The sequence below is a fragment of the Nyctibius grandis genome, chromosome Z (assembly GCF_013368605.1).
Source record: "Nyctibius grandis isolate bNycGra1 chromosome Z, bNycGra1.pri, whole genome shotgun sequence".
In the NCBI taxonomy this organism is placed as follows: domain Eukaryota; kingdom Metazoa; phylum Chordata; class Aves; order Nyctibiiformes; family Nyctibiidae; genus Nyctibius; species Nyctibius grandis.
Window position 1 is genome coordinate 40,882,874 of NC_090695.1, and position 19,712 is coordinate 40,902,585.

The window sequence follows — 19,712 nt, forward strand, 5'->3', positions numbered from 1 at the left end:
TTGGTGGGTTTGTTTTTTATTTCTTTCCCTCTAGGCTTCAAGTTCACACAAAAAAACATCACTGTTCAGTTAACCACAGTATTTCATAGGGCCAAAACATTTGTTCTATGATTTTAACACTCAAACAGTTTAGAATTATATCTGCAGATGACTATTTGTGCAATGTCTCCATCTTACACAATTCTGGTCAATCAAACACAGCATTCTTTGGTAAGTGCTCATTTAACAAACTTTACCTGTATCTAGTTCTTTCCAATAAAATAAAAATACAAAAATCTAGTTCAATATATTTTTAAAAGTGGGATGTTAGAGTGCACTAGACTTCTTTAAATCTCTAAAATACTTAGTGTGATTTTCCTTTATCCCCAATCTTTTGCAAGAGCTTTTCATTTATCCCCAATCCTTCATAAAAGCTATTTTTGCCTTTTTTTTTTTTTTTTTTTGCCTTTTTTTTTTTGCCTTTTTTTATTAAAGTATCACCCACTGCTGTGTTGGACTCAATCTGTCAACGTTGCTAATATGGAACTTAGCAACAAAAATTGAAAATGAGATTGTATCTCAAATACTTGTAACATTTTCTTACCATCACATTAAGGAAGTATCCCTTAGGATATAATATTTGGCTGCAGCTATTTGAGCAATCTGAAGGAAGTACTTATTTTTTTAACTCTTCAGGGAAGCTTGAAAGTGGCTCAATTTATTTTTTAGTTCTCTTTAATTCACAGAAGAAGCGATACATTTCTGAAATGTTTATTAGGCTTCAGATATCTCTTCCAAAGATACCTGTGGTATATTTGATATACATCTTCCCTCATTCCTTCAAACACTTAAGCTTTGAGGTAATTTAGGACAAAATATAAGAACACTTCTGAAAAATAAAAGCAAGCTATCAGTAAAAAAAATTTTAGGCAGGATAAATAGAAAAATATTCTGTCTACCTTTCACTATGAATAGTTTCAGCATAATGTACTTCAAAAAGCAAACCAATCAAGTCACTAAGTCCAAATTTAAGTGTATTTCTCAAGCAAAACAGACTTAAGCAAGCATTCCACCTGAGTTTACATTTCAGGGATTGGGCCCATAGCAACAGAGAAGACAAAGCACCCAAGGACAGAGTGTCCCATGTCATTCTACCCCTTACTTAGAGGAGTACAGGAAGGAATGTGGGGAAAAAAATTTTACCAAAAAAAAAAATAAATTTTTTTAAATCTAACCTTGTCTTGCTGGCTCCATGTGGGCAAAAGATGGTCACTCTCTATAGCAGCATGTCCATTCATGCCTGTCAGCCAGTATTATCTTATCTGCACAAAGGAACCTATATCCAGGGAGATTTTGGGAAACATTAGCAATGGTGTCCTGCTGTCCCAGTGGGACCTTTCAGTTTGAGGAGTGTATTCCAGAGAAGCAAGGCACTTGCAGGGAAGGCCTGAGATGAAACCTGTGAGTTTAGAAGATGGTCCTCTGCTCATTGAACAATAAGGGTATGCCACACTTCCTCTGTGAGGTAATTCCAAAGGAACTCTGATTTAAAATGTGGCATCTTCTGGCACACATGAAGATTATTCCTTTGGAAATCGTGATTTTACCCTCCCATTTATATGCTATATTGGAAGACTGCAATACTCTAAGTAAGACATTTTTACAGTTGGAAAGATATGTTTTGGGAATGACATAGGCAATGCAAGTTATAGTTCTTTAGGCTGAATGAAAAAAAGCTAATCGGAGTCTTCATCGTCGAGGTATTCCTCTGCATTACTTAACGTTCGGACTGTACCTGGAAAGAAACAAAGCTTTCTCTTAATCCAGGATAAAATCAGAAAAAATCTCACATTTGCAATGCTTGCAAACCAGCATGTGAGAAACCCGATTCCTCTATCATTTAGATATGTTAGGGCTACACAGATGGGGCTGTAGATCTGGATCTCAAAGGTAGGGCTAAGCTAGTAATCACATCTCCTACCTACGAGATTTAGTCTGTTCATGACCTTCAAGAGCCATTTTCTGGCTCCTTGGAACCTGTACAGCAGAGCTGGAACACTTTAATTCTATTTTCTGTACATACTACCTTTAAATTGCAAAGGAAAGGATGGGTGAGTTGGCAGAAGAGCCTCTATGGTTTTATTCTGAGTGCCAAGCTGGCTCCCATTCTCTGCTTAAAATCAAACATTCCATCTATTCGCCCCCCCTCCCTCTTTTCTCACTAGGTTTTTTCATTAATAAATATTTCTTAGATCTACTTATGAGCTTTTGCTTTTGAAGGATAGTAAGCAGAAAACAGGAGTATTAAAGTATATTCACCACACGTGCAGCAGTGCTTGGAGAACTACATCTACCTTTGGGACTGTACAAAGATAAACAGCATGGGCTTTTTATGATAGATGATTATTTGCCTACAGACTTTCAACTATATGGGAATAGGAATATGGATTATATATAATGTACATTATATTGTACCACTGACAGCCAGGAACCACAAGATCCTAGTCAGTCACAGCTTTGCAGTAACATATTAAAACAAAATATTGAAAATATCAAGTGCAGACATGACAAGACCAACATAATTCACAGAAGTAATAACCGTGTTATCCTAGTCTTCTGGAAGAAGAAAAAACTGACCTGCTCAACGGTTTTGATAAAAGAGAATTTTTTTTTTCCTTTTTGACTAGGAGAAGCAGCAAAGGAAGAAAGGAAAGAAAAGAAAGAAACTGGAGAGCCCTGTGCTCAAGGGCCCATACTTCAAGAAAGGATAAACCCCATTTCTTCTGTATAACAATTGTTCCCTTGTTCAGGAGCACAAATGACACAATCTTTTTGCATTTCTATCACAGGATTTTAATCACTTTCTTTTCTTAGAATATACTTCAGCAGTCATGACTTTCAAATGTGTGTGTATACATGTAAAACACAAAACTGAACTTTTAAGTGGAGGCAAAGTAAGCTTCCTTGGATAAACCAAAATGTTTTATAGACCGACTATGAGAAAAGCCGTATCTAAACAGGAACAGATTTGAAACGGGGGACAGGAAGACTACTGATACAGGACTGAATCTCTGAAAAAGAACAATTGTTTCATTCTTAGACACTGGAAATGCTGAAATGTAGAATCAATAGACATAGAAGAACGACATGAATAAAAATAACCAAGAAAATACAAAATACAAGAAAAGTACCCAGATTAGTGGTGTCACAGAGATTTTAGAAGGCCAAATTAAGACAGAAAAACAAACAAGGAAGCTAACATTGAAATTGCAGTTAGAGTGAGAACATCAGCTCTTATATCAAGGCAAACAAGAAAAGATAGTGTGCGAGAGTGCCAGATACTGGTGATAGATGAAGTAACTAAGGATGAAAAATCATTCAGCCATGAAACACAATTAATTTAGAGGGAATGAAGGAAATGCACCAGAAGTAGAAGGTATGTTACCTAGTATCAGAAAATGAAACATTACTACAATTATTAGGGACATTAGAACAGAGAATACTCCTGTACCAGGTGCCTACAACTGATAACCAAAGATAAAGTAAGTGCTCCTAACGGGGATTAACTTACAACAGAAAAAAAATATGGAAACAGAAGAAATTCTGCCCTTTGTTACAACTGCTTTCTTCAGAGTCAAAACTGATGGAAACAATTTGTCAAGGTTTTCTGGGAAATCCTCATATCACCTCTATCAAAAAGCTGGACAGTATTCTTGCTGCAACTGCTCTTCTTGGCCTGCTAAAGCTGCAGTCATCTACTCCACCACTGAATTCTCATAACTGCTAACCATCCACAGGTTAGCATTCCCTCTGTTCTCGCCAGCCCTGCGATGATATAGTTGCTAGACTGCATATACCACTGACACAAGCTGTAACCTTGCCTGTGTTTTTAGGGAATTTCTCCTTTAATGTGTAAATCACCTATGGTTTCCACCCTAACTTCAGCCTCGTGAAAGCTACAGGTAACATTAATTATGTGATACTGAACAGTTCAGTCTTTGTTCAGCTTTTTAAAATAGCCTTGTATCTCTTTAACTCTTTTGTACATGGATGCTGTGCTATTAGAAGAGATGAATGCAAGTGGGAGGCAGTGAGACTATTTTGATAAATACCTGAAAGCCTTCTTTCTTTATTTCTGTATTAGAGTCACTCCGAGAGACAGAGGAATAAGACATTTTTTAAAATGAGCAACAAGAAAATAAAAGAGAAGAGTCTGTGGGTGTTTGTTTGGCTTAGTTGGGAGGAACAGACAGGCGTAAGGGGGAACATACCACATTGTTTTACTCTCATAGCCTGTCCTTTGTGGTGTACTGCTTTTAAAGTACTTTCCATCCTTGCTTTCTTTCTCTCTCTCCACTCTCAAGGGCCTGTCTTCCATTTCCTTCCCTTCCCTTCCTATTTACACATCTTCTGAACTTTTTTGCCTCTTGCTGACATAAGATGGCATTTTGTGTGGAGTCAGCAACACTGAATGCGATAAACCACAAGCCTCTTTCATAGCCCTGCTGAACTAAACCTCTCAAGTGAACCCTCCCAAACACAACTCTTAGCCCACGCAGGTCCTAGCTGGTTTTTATGGCTATCAACTTATTGATTATTAAGCGTCTTCTAAAAAGCAAAAATGTATCAGAGTAACAAAATCAGAAATACCTGCACTCTCTTTCTTCTTAAGCAGGGAAGCGCAAGCTGCATTGGTTGCCATGTCTAAAGCCAGTTTCTTCTCATTGTTCTTCACATTTGTTCTTGCCCCTTTATAATAGAAAATTTTCATCATGAATCACTGTCCCAGCTATTTCTTGAGCAATAGCATTATGATATGAGTTTCAGTAGCATGGGTAGAACAGTAAGGGACAAGGGATTCTCATCTGTGGACTGCTCAGAAGCAGACTAAAAAGCTAGGGATGCTCTTCCATAAGCTACAGTTGGCTAGGGAACTCGCTGGCTGCTCTCCCTTTCCAGGAAGCAGATGACATTGCTGTTCTGAGGTTAAGTGCCTAATTCTGTCTGCAAAGCAGGATAAAATTTATCTTGACCAGGTGAGAAGTCTATTTTCCAAACAGCTGCCAGAATTTTCTGCAAGGCTTATAAAGTCAGGCAGGTAAGCTGGCTAAGGACTGTATCTGGGTTATAGGAAAACAGTTAAAAAATACAGATTAATAAACATTCAGGAATCTAGTCTGCCACACAGATTGTTGAAACTTTGGTGAAGATCTTTACCCTTTGCCAGCAGCATCTCTACAATATCTGCATAACCTTTCCATGCAGCAGCATGCAAAGCTGTGTCTCCCAATTTGTTCTGTGGAGTTAGAGGGAAAAGCAACAGGATTAAAACACAGCAAAAAACCTGTCAGCTTGTACCAAGGATGAATAACATCACACCTCTACTGTAAGGATCTGTTGGTTTAACCTACCTGTTGGTTTAACTCTAGGTTTGCCTGGGTAAACAGAACATCCACTATATCTGCAGAAAACAGGGGCAGGAAAATAAAGAGAAAAATTTAGTGGAAACAAAATAGGCTTTTTTGCATTGATAGTATAGATTTTGGTTAAGATTCAATGAAAGAGTGATCCAATCAGCTAATGAATATCAGACAGTCAGACTCCATTGAGCAAACAACCACTAGTTACAACAAAATGCTACTGCATAAAATACTCAAAACAATACAATACTTCTTTTTGGACTGTCCTTCTTCCCACTCTGCTTCCAACAGTTACAGTGATTAGAATGCCTGCTTCAACAGCAACAACAAAACACACGGCATTTGATGAAGCTGAGCCTCCCTTCTAGCTTTAACTTTTCTTTCAAAAAAAAAAACTAGAATGACATTAAAAAAAATCTGGCTTTATTATTTAGTACTGCAATTTTGGCAATCAGTCTAACAAGCAAATCAAGAAAAACAGAGAAGAGTAATTTCAAATTAATTCTGATACCTTTGTGGCCTCCATGGCATGCCCAGTACAGAGCTGTATTTCCAGCTTTGTCTAAGCCGTTGACCCCAACACGATTATCCAAACACTCTCTCAACCAGCTTAGGTTGCCTGAAAGAGAAATTCAGTTTTGATTATTTTTTTTTCTTTGAAAAGTTAACAGAACCATTAAAGGCACGTAGTTCTTTCTGAAGGATGTCAGTCTTCCTATGAACTTACGAGCAGCAACACTTATAATTCATAAAACAACCAGTCCAAGTCATATCAAACATCTTTTCTTCCAGTCCCAGAAGACCTTTAGATCCCTATGTAGTTAAATGGATGGTACCAGACTCTGTGTATATAATCACAAAGTGGCAATTCTACCAGGCTGTAAACCAGCTCAGCTTCTGAAAGCTGCAAAACTTACCAGATAACTTGTTCAAGATACCAGAAAAAGAAAACAGACAGGATATCTTAATTCTAAATATATTATTATTTTGGCAGAAAACAAATGATCCTTTAGCATTACATGGCTAAAACCTAAATCACACTTACCACGTTTGGCAGCTTCATGCAGTGGGTTATCAATAGACTCAGCTTGCTCTGCCACTGAAATGAAACAGAGAGTAAATTCTAACTACTTCTGAAACAGAACAGATATTTGACACTTGTGTGGAAGTAAAACTTTGATTTATTCCAGAAGAACCAGTAATACATATTTGATTCTAACGTGAAAGGGGATTTGCAAGTGATTGGACTAGTCAGATGCACTTCAATTTCCTGTGTATGGGAAAGCAATTCAGAGATGAGCTTGTGAAAACTTCAAAGAACAGCATCAAAATTGATCGGTGGTTGCAAGCCATCAGCAATCTGGCAATACTTCATCTCAGTTGTTACTTCCCTTTCTACTCTTGTAAGATGGTTTTGAGCAGTTGCATGTGGCTAGGCTTTCAACCTACAGCTTGCCATCTGTAGTTACGAGTGAATTATTTCCAAGGAGTCTGTGAAGCATTAACTAAAAAAATCCACTGTCAATAGGCTTCCTGTTTGTTTTACAGAATTTTGCTATTTTCCCTGGAAAACTTGCAGGAGGTCTGAAAATCAAAACTGCTTAAACAATTAATATAGTAATGGGCAGACTGAAGTTCAGGCTACTGTAGACCTCACAAACTTTAGGTTTTACTAGAGAGGAGCAGCAAACAGTTCCTGGTCACTGTGATGTTGAAACAGCAAAAAGAAACTGAACAGCACTGTGAAACAGTTGGAAGTGGGACCATGACGTGGAAACTCTTTTTTAAAAACTTCCTTTTAGGTGGAAAACCTTGTAACTACTAAGGGTACAGGCAAGTAGAATAGTGTATAATCTGGTATGAGTAGGCTCCCTTAGCTCTTGCACTATGGCTTGTTACAGGAGGTAGGGAAAACGTGAAAAGGTGTTCCTCAGATCAAACTGTTACTGTAATCAGATGCAATGCAGGCAAAATATAATATATGTCAGTTACCAGAAATAGAAGTCTCAACACTGTTGTGGCCTATCCAGATCTTTTCTTACTTTGGTGTGTTTTCCTCCCATAATGCTTGTAATTGCAAGATTTCATATGCTTATCTCTCTAGCTGTGAGTAAAATAAAATGCAAATACTAGATTCTGATATTTCAGTTTAAAAAAATTTGTGCAAACAGTGAACAGAATCCTAAAGCAGAGTGGGAGAAGCCAGTCCCAGAGCAGACAGCCATTACACAAGCAGAACACGTTAGTCATACTGAGAGTGCCTGTCACAACAGAAAGCATTAACACTAACAACACTGTCTCAAAAGCCTGAAAATAACTTTGCCTTTAGAAAATTCTTGTCAGAAGTTCAGTAATAAGTTTTTTCAATGCAGATAACACTGATTCTGTCTTCATCAGCTATTCCATTCACAGCCTTTTCAAACGTGTTCCTTCAAGCCCAGCAGATGGAGCACAAGACCCCACCAGGGACTCAGTAGTTTCAGGTCTGTCTCCACCTTTTGCAAAAAGGTTGTAGAAAAGCACAGGAGATCACAGTGTTTCAATGGTTAAGACTGAACGTAGGCAGTCCTAATGGCGGCAACCAGCGGAGGCAGACCTTTGGAAATTTTGCACAGTTTGTCTAAATCAGAAGACACATTCCTGGTGCTCTTTGTTCTTAGAGTCTACGGAGGTTTCTGTTCTGCTTACACATGAAATTTTTACAAATATGCAGAGACACCACCACCCCACACCACCCCGCCCGGCCTAAAATGGAAGTTAAACTGCTGCTCAGATAACTTTTCAGTAAAGTACTCTAGAAGCGACTTTTCCGAATGATCTCAGTGGGAACACAAACTGAATTATCAAGTTGTTGGTTTTATTTTACATACAACACACTTCAAAGTTCAAAAGAAATTTGAGTGTAGGTAAGCATGTGTAAACTATTCTTCTATATAACAGTGACCATTTCTGGCAGACGTCAAAAATAGAATCAGTCTGGAAGTCACGAACTAAAGTGAAATTTGATGCCATGGTCTCAGTAAGTGCACCATAGGCTTCTATTCATGTATTTTACTAACTACAAGTCATGGCAGGGAATCATAGCATTACTACCACAATGTCTCCTAGTGAAGAAGAGACAACATGAAGCAACCACAGTTACTAAGCTATTAGCGGTTTTGATGCAATCTGTCATGTGACACTGCTACTCTGCCTTCATTTCCTAGGACAACTTGAAAGAACTGTGCTATGTTCTCTGTACTCATGCCTTTTCAAAGTGATTTTAGTTGAATTTGAAAAAGCAATTTCTATTCAGTCCATGGGATATTTAATGTGGTACAATCCCCAAGAAAACAAGCAAGAAATGGCAAACAAAACCATCCTATTTCTTACGGGTAGGGGGAGAATCAAAAGATGTCTACAGAATTGCTCACAATCTTGCTTTAGCTTCCTGTCCATATGCAGGTTTACTTAACAATTCCTGCATTATCTATCTCCCTAAGAAGCCACCCCAAACTGTGTCAGACTTCTAGACCTCAAAGCTACTAAAGGCTGCAGCTGTCCACCCTCAGGTCTGCTTAAACAAAAGGCAACGTACAGCCTGAAGGAATATAGACAAGATACTGCTAATGAGAAGATCTTAAAAACTGCAATATGTTCGCTGAGGGTATCAAGAATACGAGCCTATCAGTTTCATGTGCCATCTGTAAAACCATCCTTTAGATCCAAGTGTTCTTCCCCTCAAAACTGAGAACATCTATTGCTGTTACCCGCACAACCAGAAACATGAACACTTAGCAAACTCAAGCTGTCTCTAGGTTATAAAAACATAAGACAGCCTGTCCACTGCTGATGTACAGTGGTGACTGATATTGCAGATGTATTCTGAAACTCTGGTAGAGGACTGTTAAATGCCAATACTGTGAACAGTTTTTGAAAATAAGTGTGTCAGTTATTTTTATTTAGCGATTTCCTTTGATCGTGAATGATCTTACCAAATGAAAATATTCTAGACATTACCATAGTTGCTTGGAATTAGTCCCGTTCTCCCTTTGCAAGTTCCTTTCCACCAATTTGTATCGCTCTGCGGAGACAAGGGAAAATATTTCAGAAGGGATATGCTGCATCTCAGAAGTATGCAGTCTGCATGGGATGTCTTAGACTCACCATGTCTGAGATGTAAATGATATCTCCTTCTTCAAAGTACAGCTCATCTGGCTTTAAAAAGAAATAAATAAATGAAGAGTAAACAAAAATCTGAATGTTTGTACTTAGGTAAAACAAATACCTGGATAAAGCAGAGTACGTTCAGCTCTTCTTTCAAAACAACAATAACTCAAATTCTATAGCAACTAGACAACAGCCTGACAGTCTTTCATATTGTAGTTTGACTTGCCTACAGCTAACTTTTTGGATCTGTGACCTTCCTGACAACTAGAGAAAAAGACTGTGGCCTTTCCAACAGAGCACTGTGCACCAAAAGCAGTGAAATATGTTCTGTGTTTGTTAACTTCATGCCCTTTTTGGTTGGTCCCAGTTCATCAAATCTCTTAGTTCTCAATTATCTTTGTTGCCTTTGGAAGAAAAGAAAAAAATCACTTAAGATTGCTGATCTTAAATTGCATGTAACTGATACTAGAGAAGAAAGCACACTGCTTTTAAAAAGAGCTGGACTTAAAAAAGGAGAGTGATGATTAATCAAGCAGTTTTAGTTACATTAAGAACAGATATCCATCAACAGGCTTTTTCATTGAAAACATAGTACAGTAAGTCTAATAGGCCAACCCTAGCAGAACTGAAGAAATGTTATTATAGACAAGATTAAAATTAAGCTTCTCAAAACCCTAAAATCTAGATGTACTTACCGTTCTGGGCTCAAACGTATACAGGGCCCTGAACACTTTAACCTGCCCTAAAAAAAGAAAAAGTACACAGTATCAGTATCATACCTTCTAAACACAGCATATACATACAGCCCTCAAATCCAAATAAATTCCTTTCCTTAACCCTTAAAGCTGCTTGCTGAATTAATTTGTGCTATGCCTCTGTCAATGCAAATCATGATGAAAAGACTCAACCCAGCAGCACAGGTTCTAAAGGAAATGGACCAACTGATAAGCTAACCGTAAGCTGTCTCTTGTGCACAACTAACACAGTTCTCCTAGCTCACCATGCAAGTAAACTAAAGTGTAGCCATCGATTTCTGAGGCAAAGTGCAGTTTCACTCATATACACCTCCACAGGCTCATACATGTTGTATATATTTTTATTAATAATATCAGATTTGTCAAATGATACAGAATTAAGGAAAGAATAAAGAAAGAAGACAATGACCAATGTCTGCAATATGTTCTCACACTTACTTGTAGTCATCACTAATTAGGAAAATAATGCAGTAGCACAGAAATCATTGCATTTAAGAAAAATGACAAATGACCACAAAGTCCTATTTACGGAACGTACAACTGACATGGTGTTCTGTTCAGATGCTTAAAATGAGCTATAGTGTTTACAGCTGCAGAAGTCGGCAACATGTATTTTAATAGGGCAGTTTTGAAGAGACTGTCAGCAGCATCCAAGCCAAGAAAAGATAACCTTAATGCAGAAAGGTACAAATGTAATTGCATAAACTCTAAAAGAAGCATCCCTATAAATCTTTTTTTTTTTTTAAATCGATGAAGGTACATTTCAAGAGCACCAAACAGAAAGTCTAAGATGAGTACAGGAGAAGAAAGATGTATCTTACATAATTTTATTAGCTGAACTGCTGAAGTCCACTGAACTCTATAGAGAAATATATTATGCAGACTGTTCTGTACTGCTTACTGCTAAATATCTGAAGTCTTAAGTATGTAGGTTTGTTTACTTTTAATTATTTTAAGTATGTAGCTCTATTTCAGGTTCTTAATCTATATAAACATGTAAAGTACAGTGTAACTTGTGACTGGAGCAGTATTTTGTCCATCAGTACAATGCATTACTTAGACCACACTTAGCCCAAGCTATTTTGTATCCTCAGAGAAACTGATGAACTCACTGCCAAAGGTTAGTACTGTACAATAAAGTGTGCATACACAAAATTTTGTGTAGTATATTATATGGAGAGAACTGAGAAATGAGAGAGTAGGTTTCCTTATGTCTCAAGAATAACCCTTTACATTTCTGTACAGTAGAACCATTGCTACAAGTTTTTTTGCTTGTTTTTTTTTTGCTAGATGTAGTCTTTATTACCCCAGTATCCAAAAGCCTACTCACAATAGTGACGATTTTAGAAAGTTAACTTAAGGGCTTTAGAAATGTCAGTCTAAATATATATATGCTGACAGGCTTGAGAAAGGAGGATGGTACTAAACTGTACAAGCTGCCATTTTGCAGCATACCCCACAGTCTTGGGGCAGCTCTTAAAAGATGTTTTCAAATACCTCTGGATATTCCCTAGTAAAAGCCATGCCACAGCACATGTTTATGAAGTGGTATTTACCAGGGCATAACTATTAAGCAAAATATTTCTGTAGTCCTCTGTCTCAGGCTTTTTTGGGGATAACCGTATGTAAAAGTAAAACCATAAAATTAACCTGTGTAAACTTTCTAGATTGCCAAATGCAAGTAGACACTGTATATATGACTTTTCTTCCAATTTATAATGGTACCCCATGCTCCTCCCAGATCTTATTTTTTAATAACACCATAGAGTTTCAGTTTGGCTTTACTGGTTCTCTCTCTCACACAGTAGCCATTTTGTAGACATAAAAGGTCCAACACTTCTCAGACCTTTGCCTCAGAAACTAAATACCCGCACTGTGGCAACAGCTAAAAAGGATGAAAACTCTGTCCTGTTCGTTACCCATATGGAAATGATGAACGAGGACAGTAGGCATTAATGTGCCCTAGATCTAAGTGCTTCAGAATGAAATGTCTGAACTGCAGCTGGGGAGAAGTCAAACAAAAAAATTTCAAAAAAATTCAAAAAAAAAAAAGAACAAGAGATGACAAAACAAGATGGGAGTACTGCCCCTGCTCATTGGCTTTTTTACATAGATGACTGAAAAATGGAAGATAGAACTGCACACTGACGACTCTGGTGACTTTAACCATCACCCACCAATGTTCAAGGTTTTATGTAAGTAAAAGGAGGAAACAGAAAACAAAAGGGAAGAATAAATATTAAAAGGGGAAATGAGAAGATGGCAGAAGACAGGGAAAAGCAAGAAATATAGATTTGTGTGTGCTGTATGTGTTTCCTGTAATAACGCACTGCATCTGTGCCAACAGGTTTTCTAAAGCTATTGTACCCTAAGGAGAGACAAAGAATGGAGACACTGATGCTGATAAAAGTATTGCTGAAACGTTTAAACAAAACGCAATTCGTAGTTGGGTTTTGTTTTTTTTTTTTTAATTCTCTACAACTGGAACCGAGAGTTACTTCCCCAAATGTCAAGCTGTGGTGTCACACACAGCACAGCACATCCTAAAACATTTTCCTGTGATGAAATACAAACTATAGATTTGCATCTATAGAATTGCAGGTCTGGTTAATGTTAATTTTACAGCTCCTCATATGGGAGTTAAACACAACTCATTACTGGCACCAAATCTTTTAAATATTCCTCGATAAACTGACCTTAAGCCTGGTTATGTTGCTGCATTTAAGAGCAAAGAACAACAGGATTTTAGCACTTGGCATGGCAATTATTTGTGCCAAATTTTAATGCAAAAAATCAGTCTAGAAAACTTAAAATAACAAAATGTAAGGGCACATTAAACTTGAATCCTCTTTCTGCAAATACCGACAAATTGTGTTTTACCAGAGTACCTGTAATGACTTGAGGCACTTTTATCTAGCAATGCCCGTTTCTAGGCATGCAGACAAACTTAGAGCTTGCATTGGCATGTGCCCTTTGGAATAAACAAAAAATTACAAAGTGCCTGAGGACCTCCTGTGCTCCCCATTATTACCATCTCTCCACTATCAACCAAGTTGTAAGATTCATTTAGTATGGAGAACTAACACATTAACACTGATCTGAACTTACCAAAGTTGACTGACTGCACCTCCCCACCGTATACTTTTAGAGAACAAAATAACTACAATACAAAAGATGCATGTACATTTTTAAGATTTCAAGGCACCAGGCAAACATTAATGACTTTATTCTCAGCATGGCTATCGAGGGGAGTATCCCTTTTAAAAACAAAGGAAATGGAGGCACAGTGCAGTCATGTGTCCCACAACAAATCTTTCTCTAAGTGCAGGGACAAATCTAAATAGATCTTTGCAATCCCATACTTTAGCCACAAGGCTGTCTTTTTCCTTCTCGTGGTATTTGTATTAAACATCTGCAAAACAACTATCTGACAAATAAAAAAGATAACTTATTACACATACTAAACAGATGCAAATATTCTTAGTGTACAAACTCCCCAAGCCACAATTTGCAAAACCCTCCCTTCTCATGAACACAACAGGGTAAAGGAGTCAGATTAACTATTCTCTCTAACCAGCCACATAAAACAAATGCCTGTATCAGGCCAGGCTGACCTCACACTCTTCGAATTATTTTGGATAACTTCTCCTATAAACTTCTGCTTTTATCAGGAAAGGAAACAGGCAATTCAGATTTCTAGTATGACCCTCTCCCAGCTAAGTGCATAAAAGAAACTGAGGTGCTAAACAATAACAACAGCTTAAAAACGCAGGTTCTGATATGCACTGAACTGAAACAAGATCGCTCCTGTGTTTTGTAATACAAAGTAACAAAAAGAGACCATTTCCTCAAAAGACGATAAACTTTTTGTTTCCTCCTAGCAATTTTGAGGTTTATTTTTAATTAATTGCAGAATCATTAACAGAAGACTGTTTCCAAAGAAGTGCTAAGTGTTTTCATAACAAGGAGTTAGTGTTTCTCTCACAGTGATGCTTTTTCCTCCTCCACTTCCTTTCTGTTCTTTCATCTCAGCTTCTCTATACCACCACAGACACTAGCATTAAAATCCCCTCTTTTACTCAGCATGTCACCAAAGCATTCTCCGCTTTCCTCTTATTTGCTTTCACCCGTTAAAGAAAAAAAAAAAAGAAGAAAAAAAAAAAGGACCCATCCCTGCATGGCATTACTTATTCAGATATTTGAGTTAGGCTGAACTTCCAGCACGGAAAGGGAGGGAAAGCACTTTCATTAGCTGTCAATTTATAGTACTTCCTCAACCAAAACCAAGTATGTGATGCAAGAGCCATTTATTTTAGTTAAGAAAATAATCATGGCAATAAGCCAATGCTCAAAGGAGCTACCAAGGCTTGGCCACAGTGGACTGATGCAAGTCTTTTGCTAGCATTTCACACCCTGCTTCACCTGCCAAAGACAGACACAATCAAATCTCATTGATGCAAACAAGGTTCTACAAATCAGATATTGATCCTGATGCAGCACCTTTTCATTAGCTATATTTAGAGTGAGCAGCTCTAGACTAACATAAAAATCAGAATAATTAACTTACTTCAGATAGACTCACTGAGTGTCATAAAATGCTATCGGTGCCTGTAATATAGAAAAAGGGATAATCTCTGTGCTCTAGAAAGTAAGAATTGGTCATGGTCATCTACAGATAAATTAGAAAACTTCAAGTCTATCAACTCCTGTAAGGGTTCAAACTAATCCTGGCTAATTGTCATCAGCCATCCTCCTCCTTGCTCCCATAAGGCTGCACAGAAGCAGTTGAGAATTTCTCTAGCACCAATTTGATTGAAAACAACTAATTTGAATCCCCACCTGTAGCAAATGGACCAAAAAGAGAAAATATGCATAAGATTTGGGATGTGGGGAAGAAAAGGGGCAGTTTGCATATTCCAGCGCCTATGCTGGTTTTAAAGTCTCCTCCCAGAACATGTGTAACTGGGAATATGAATTTTGATACAGGTTCAGATGAATTTCTCTGAAGGAAGTGAGACACATCTTCTGCCTGATCTCACAGAAAGCGCAGTGGCAAAAGGACAGTGTGTTTGTTTTCTCAATGTTGGCATAAGAATGTGCAGAGGAATTACACAATGTGGCAACACCAGCAATTCGAAGTCACAATCTTTTGGTCAACTGAAAATATCAAAGGTAAGCTGCAGATCAGAATAATTTGTGATATGCTTGCAGTTTGCTTTAGTAAGCAAAGAGATGTCCATGATATGATCTGCGTGTCTCTTAGCAATTTTATTAGAAGGACATTATGGCCAGACTGAAACATTTTTCTCTGGCTTCTCAGGAACTGGAAAATAAGGTGCTTTATACCCAGACCTTCAAGCAGGAACAAAAGTAGTGGAAATATGTTTTACAGGAGTGCAGCTTTATTTTGGCATTTTGCTCACAGGATCTTGCACAGAGGCACAACAGAATAAACATAGCATTTAAGGATTGCCACAACTGAGACAGAAAAATGTGGAGTCCCCACTGCTTAGAGAACCATCTTCCACTCTTAAGTAGTGCTCGATAGAAAGGGGAAGTGAACATAGGGCATGCAAAACAGAGGGAAGGAAGGGAGGAGGGTGTATTAAACAAACAGACAAAAAAGCCGAGGAATCTGTTTAGGGACATGTTGAAAAGAATGCAAAGGGTAGACTGGTGCCAGTGTAGACAACAAACTGGGGTAGCCCAGGAACAATCACGGACTGCACCAGTCCATAGCTGGAGTGGAAGGAACAAATAGCATTTGTTTACAGAAAATCAGAATTAAGAATATTGTCACAGAAGATGTATGTGGAATACAATTTCACAAATTAATTTTGACAGGCAGTTTGATGCTGAAATATTCTACTTCTTACCAATTTTACTTCTGCAAATACACTGAATGCCTTCACTTGTAGGAAGCTTGCTTGTGGCCCGAACAGCTTGCGGTAAGAAGAGGGCTTGGGGTCAGAAATTAAAGTTTAAGATTCATACTGAAATTGGACTTGGAAATGTTTAATTGTTCCTCTGATGTTTTTCTCCCCTTAGAGCTGATGACTGCAGCACAACTCCCCACATTCACATGCTCACATCTCCCTAGCTAACAGAAACCTTTCTTTGGCTACAGAAAGAACCCAAACCACCATCACTTAAGCCAAATTTAAGCCTCCTGCTGAGACCTTAGGCAAGTGACTCAATGCAGTTCTGCTCCTGTGAATGCTAACTGTCACAGCTCCTACTTTATGTAAGAATTAAGGTGAAGTAAACTTGACTGTGATTCAAACTAAATATTTATGTTCAGAAACCTAGTTTTAACTGTGACAGCTACTAGTGGCTGCAAAGGCAACAGACCTACTTTAAGGTAGTAACCCTTTATGTTACGTATGTTTTGTTTCCTCCTGCCTCCCTTCCTCTCAAGAATAATTTAAAACTGTAATTTCCTTCAGACAAAGACTGGTCTTTCTCCATAAAATGTAAATGTTGTGTGGACTCTAAGCCAGGATCAAACCTTACTCTATCTGGAGAATAGGAAAGTAAGGTTTCTTTAAAATATTAATATACTACTTTCATCTCCCCAAAAGCTGTTGCTGCACACTATGCAATGTTCTAATCAAAAATGCATAGTCAGACAGAGAGCACTGTTCAAGGAGATAACTAGCAGAAGCAGATATAGCTTGTCAAGTTCAAAGGACTTAACAAGTAACTTTTGTAAATAGGATTAACATCTGACACAGAATGTTTAAGAGGTTTACAAACTCTGCAAAGAATAATGTAGTTTGAGACATCAACAGAATTTTTGAAAGATGGAGGAGAAACCCTACCCTTGCATAATGCTGACAGAGAAGAAAGTTTCTGCTCTTTTCAACTCCCACTCCACTCCTTTGTATCTTCAATAGCAAGTTTAAATAGAAAATACAGCTAGAAAACAATAATACAGAGCCCCAAGAGAAAAGCAAAGCCAGGCACTCATTTAAAAAAAAAAAAAAGTCTCAAAACACTAGAAATTAAAAGCCTTCTAAGGCCTCTAAAAACAATCACAACCCCTTACTCAAGGGCTAACCACAGACCCCAAAATACTAGCTCAAGTGTTGACAAACATATCAGATGATACAAAATACACTGATGTCAAAACCATCTCTCTGTAACTGAAATCGTAGTGTGCTGTGCATGCCACAGGATTAATAGAAGAGCTTTCTGTCAGATAAAACGCTCCCATGTACTGAAGAAAACCACACTTAATGCTATAGCTAGTTTTTCTCCCTTCGCACATCCTTTTTTTTCCCCACATTTTTAAAGCACTGTCTAGCCATCCAACTCTACTGTCCAAACCCTTGGGATGGACAGTGAACACTCACTGTTGTATAAAGGATGAGTATTTATTTCACTAAATATTTTCACTTCGCTGCCACCTGCTATATCTCCTTCCATCCCTATCTAGCTTTCCCCCACCCCTGACCCTGAACAGGAAGGACTACAGCAACCAATGTCTGGTTATCTCTTCTATCTGTCTTGAATTGTAACAATTCAGCAGCAAGGCAAGCAGGTTTGCTGTTCCATGACACAGGTTATACGCTGGTTTATAGACTGGATACCTGATAGTGGTCAATGAAGAAAAATTAACACAGCTTGACCAAATGCACTAAGACACATTCCACCAACTGCAATCTAAAAGCCACTAAAAGAGACAGCACAAGGTTGCTGTAGCAGCTATTTCACCACGTGCAGTTCCTATGTTTATCTGTCTTTAATTAGCACATTTTAATATCTATAATCTTGACAGAGTCAATGACAGTACCATAGGCATAACTGATATTACAGAAGAACAAGGCCAGACATACAACTACAGAAATATTTTGGAGTGTGCTAGAAGACAGTCCGTTCCTGAAAATGCCTTGGAAAAAAATTAACACAACGGCCTCCATAATACTTTCTCTCTTCAAAAGTTAGGGATTTGTCAAAATTAATCTCATTAGCCTTAGTCAGCTCTGAAAGCCACTACCAAGAGAGTCTTATTCTCTTCCTCTTCCTTCTTCAGCCATTTGTTTTTACCCATTTCGTCTTGCTGTGTCAAGCACTCATGTGGTAAACCAGCTCAGCAAGTTCATTAGACATGATAAAAAGTCAGAACACTGATCCAGCTTGTCACGTCACTAAACAGAATGGAAAGGGAATGGCAGCGGGGTGGAGGGCGTAGAGAACCTGTCCTTTTGATGGCAGTCTGCACTTTATCAGATCAAGCAAACTAGCGAGAGACATGTAGTATTAGACATAACATGTCTTGAGTTAGTCTGATAGCTCCTGCAGGTTAGGCAGGCTAGAGCCTTTAAATCCTTAAAAATCTTAGGTTAAATTTAACTCATCTTTTTGCAAATCAGAAAACTGAGTTATCAACTTCACTGGAAAAAATGTACTCCTCTTACATATTTGGCTGGTAAGAGCAACACCACACCCTTTCACAAGCCCGCAGATTACCTCAGTACAGGTTTTCAGTGAGAGTCCACAACAGCAATGCTTGTTACTGTCTTTCATTTCAAGTAAGCTGTTTTCAAAGAGGCTTAGCAACTGCAGGGCAGAGGAAATTCTTCCAAGGATGAAACTCTACATTCAGAGAGCTTTAACAGATTTTCCTTCTGTGGGTAGGTCAAGACTGATGATTTAAATGGTCTAAAGCAGGTTTGCACTTACTTGACTTCAAATTAAAAACTTGTTTTATAGGCTGTCTAGTTAAAATAATCAATTAGGTTATATATTTAATTATTTCTAAAAAAATACCAGTATTTCAAATACTATTCTAAGTGCAAAAAATATTGAAATTCAGATGTATTCAGGGATCAGATAATCGTATTTTGGCAGACACCAACTAGTCTTATCTATTTAATTACATTCACAATGAATTTTTAACCTTAAAAGTAGTAATTTAACCTTTTATACTGGGAGATGATATGCAGATATGATAAACAGCAACAGCATTTTCCAGATCAGTTCCTGATTTGAAGAAACAAAACTCTAAACCTAATGGCTTAAATTTTCACAGAAGAATATATCTTTACCTGAAACATGCCATTTCTATTCCAAGGTTTAAAACTGTGCAACCCAATGGTTTTTCAACATATATTTAGAAAAATCTGTGATTAATTGTTTGAAACTAACTTTGCACTAAATTTATCTGAAAAGGGTGCAGGAGCAAATACCGATGCATCGATGACTAAATGCACTAGTAAAGGGCGATGTGCACATTTGCGCCAGAATGTCAAAGGGCACGTTGGGAGTCCTACAAGGGAAAGCAGTGGATGCCATAGAAAAATAAGAACGTATCATGGGACTAAACTACAAAAGCGCTTGCATGCATCGATGTATTGCGAAGCCACACAATCCCCGGGCAAACCTCAGAGTATCTCAACGCCTGTTT

The 19,712-nt window shown here is 37.9% G+C and overlaps 1 protein-coding gene across 1 annotated transcript in view; it reads right to left on the bottom strand.

Annotated features, from left to right (window-relative positions):
• The window catches only part of OSTF1 (osteoclast stimulating factor 1), a 20,479-nt gene continuing 767 nt past the window's right edge, over nt 1–19,712 (bottom strand). Inside the window, exons 2-10 of the mRNA XM_068424034.1 lie at nt 10,244–10,290; nt 9,546–9,596; nt 9,399–9,462; nt 6,445–6,498; nt 5,911–6,018; nt 5,391–5,440; nt 5,197–5,275; nt 4,630–4,728; nt 1–1,774 (exon numbers count right to left, since the gene is read on the bottom strand). Of these exons, the coding sequence (XP_068280135.1) occupies nt 1,716–1,774; nt 4,630–4,728; nt 5,197–5,275; nt 5,391–5,440; nt 5,911–6,018; nt 6,445–6,498; nt 9,399–9,462; nt 9,546–9,596; nt 10,244–10,290 (611 nt within the window). The 3' untranslated portion in view covers nt 1–1,715. The remainder of the gene's footprint in view (nt 1,775–4,629; nt 4,729–5,196; nt 5,276–5,390; nt 5,441–5,910; nt 6,019–6,444; nt 6,499–9,398; nt 9,463–9,545; nt 9,597–10,243; nt 10,291–19,712) is intronic.